The sequence below is a fragment of the Symphalangus syndactylus genome, chromosome 6 (genome assembly GCF_028878055.3).
Source record: "Symphalangus syndactylus isolate Jambi chromosome 6, NHGRI_mSymSyn1-v2.1_pri, whole genome shotgun sequence".
NCBI lineage: Eukaryota > Metazoa > Chordata > Mammalia > Primates > Hylobatidae > Symphalangus > Symphalangus syndactylus.
This window is the reverse complement of record NC_072428.2, coordinates 50,443,464-50,445,245: the sequence shown is the minus strand read 5'-3', so window position 1 is coordinate 50,445,245 and position 1,782 is coordinate 50,443,464. Positions and strand designations below refer to the sequence as shown.

Here is a 1,782-nt window from a genome sequence, read left to right as displayed (position 1 = left end):
AATGACTCGCCAATATCATACACCAAGAAGAACAGGAAGTGGAATGTGGAGTTAGGCAGTGTGAATTTGGAGGGATTTAATCACCTCTTCTCATTTTAGACATCTTATAGAAGTCACCATATTTTTTCATTATTTCTAAGCCCTCTACTCAGTACTGATTTCATTTCTGGTCTAGGAAACTGCCACTGCTAAAGAGTGTAAAATGCTCTCCTCCTGTCAGCCATCATGTCTGGGGACAACAGCTCCAGCCTGACCCCAGGATTCTTTATCTTGAATGGCGTTCCTGGGCTGGAAGCCACACACATCTGGATCTCCCTGCCATTCTGCTTTATGTACACCATTGCTGTTATAGGGAACTGTGGGCTCATCTGCCTCATCAGCCATGAGGAGGCCCTGCGCCGGCCCATGTACTACTTCCTGGCCCTGCTCTCCTTCACTGATGTCACCTTGTGCACCACCACGGTACCTAATATGCTGTGCATATTCTGGTTCAACCTCAAAGAGATTGACTTTAATGCCTGCCTGGCCCAGATGTTTTTTGTCCATATGCTGACAGGGATGGAGTCTGGGGTGCTCATGCTCATGGCCCTGGACCGCTATGTGGCCATCTGCTATCCCTTACGCTATGCCACCATCCTTACCAACCCTGTCATCGCCAAGGCTGTTCTTGCCACCTTCTTGAGGAATGTGATGCTCATCATCCCATTCACTCTCCTCACCAAGCGCCTGCCCTATTGCCGGGGGAACTTCATCCCCCACACCTACTGTGACCATATGTCTGTGGCCAAGGTATCTTGTGGCAATTTCAAGGTCAATGCTATTTATGGTCTATTGGTTGCTCTCCTGATTGGTGTGTTTGACATCTGCTGTATCTCTGTATCTTACACTATGATTTTGCAGGCTGTTATGAGCCTGTCATCAGCAGATGCTCGTCACAAAGCCTTCAGCACCTGCACATCTCACATGTGTGCCATTGTGATCACCTATGTTCCTGCTTTTTTCACTTTTTTCACTCATCGTTTTGGAGGACACAATATCCCAAACCACATACACATCGTCATGGCCAACCTTTATCTGCTACTGCCTCCTACCATGAACCCAATTGTTTATGGAGTCAAGACCAGGCAGATTCGGGAAGGTGTAATTAAATTTTTACTTGGAGACAAGGTTAGTTTTACCTACGACAAATGAAACATAAATAAATAAATCTAAGATATGACTAATAATATTGCTTAAATTAGTGTTTCAAAAAATGAATTAATGAGTGAATGAATAAATAAATTATAATATATACTAATAACAATGTTTTGCCTGCTTGGTCAATAATATAACAATTATATTTTCAGATCCATTGTATAATTTATTTATTTATTTTATTTTTACTTTAGATTCAGAGTGTACATGTGTAGGTTTGTTACAAGGTTATATTGCGTGATGCTGAGGTTTGGGCTTCTGTAGATTTTTTCACCCAGATGGTGAATGTAGTATCCAACAGAAAGCTTTTCGGTGTTTATTCTTCCCACTCCTTTTGAAGACCCTGGAGCCTATTGTTCCCATTTAGATCCATTTTATTGTTTGAGGTGGTGAGAAAATAATGGAGACAACATTTCATAAAAGATGTGAATAAAATGGTAGTAAAATCATGACATGCAATTTACCCATGTAACAAACTTGCACGTGTACCCCTTAAACCTAAAATAAAAACAGAAATAAAAAATCAAAATAAACACATAAATTTGTAAGTTACCATAATATGTCAATTTTCTGAAGTCTCTGCAAGTT

At 40.8% G+C, this 1,782-nt stretch overlaps 1 protein-coding gene across 1 annotated transcript; it reads left to right on the top strand.

Moving 5' to 3' along the window:
* The first annotated feature begins 225 nt into the window (after nucleotides 1-225).
* LOC129483906 (olfactory receptor 52N2) lies at nucleotides 226-1,191 on the top strand. The gene has a single exon (XM_055281320.1). The coding sequence runs from the start codon at nucleotides 226-228 to the stop codon at nucleotides 1,189-1,191; it is 966 nt and encodes a 321-aa protein (XP_055137295.1).
* The last annotated feature ends 591 nt before the right edge of the window (nucleotides 1,192-1,782 follow it).

Coding starts and splice junctions, on each gene's coding strand:
- LOC129483906 (XM_055281320.1), top strand. CDS start 226: ATGTCTGGGGACAACAGCTCCAGCCTGACCCCAGGATTCTTTATCTTG.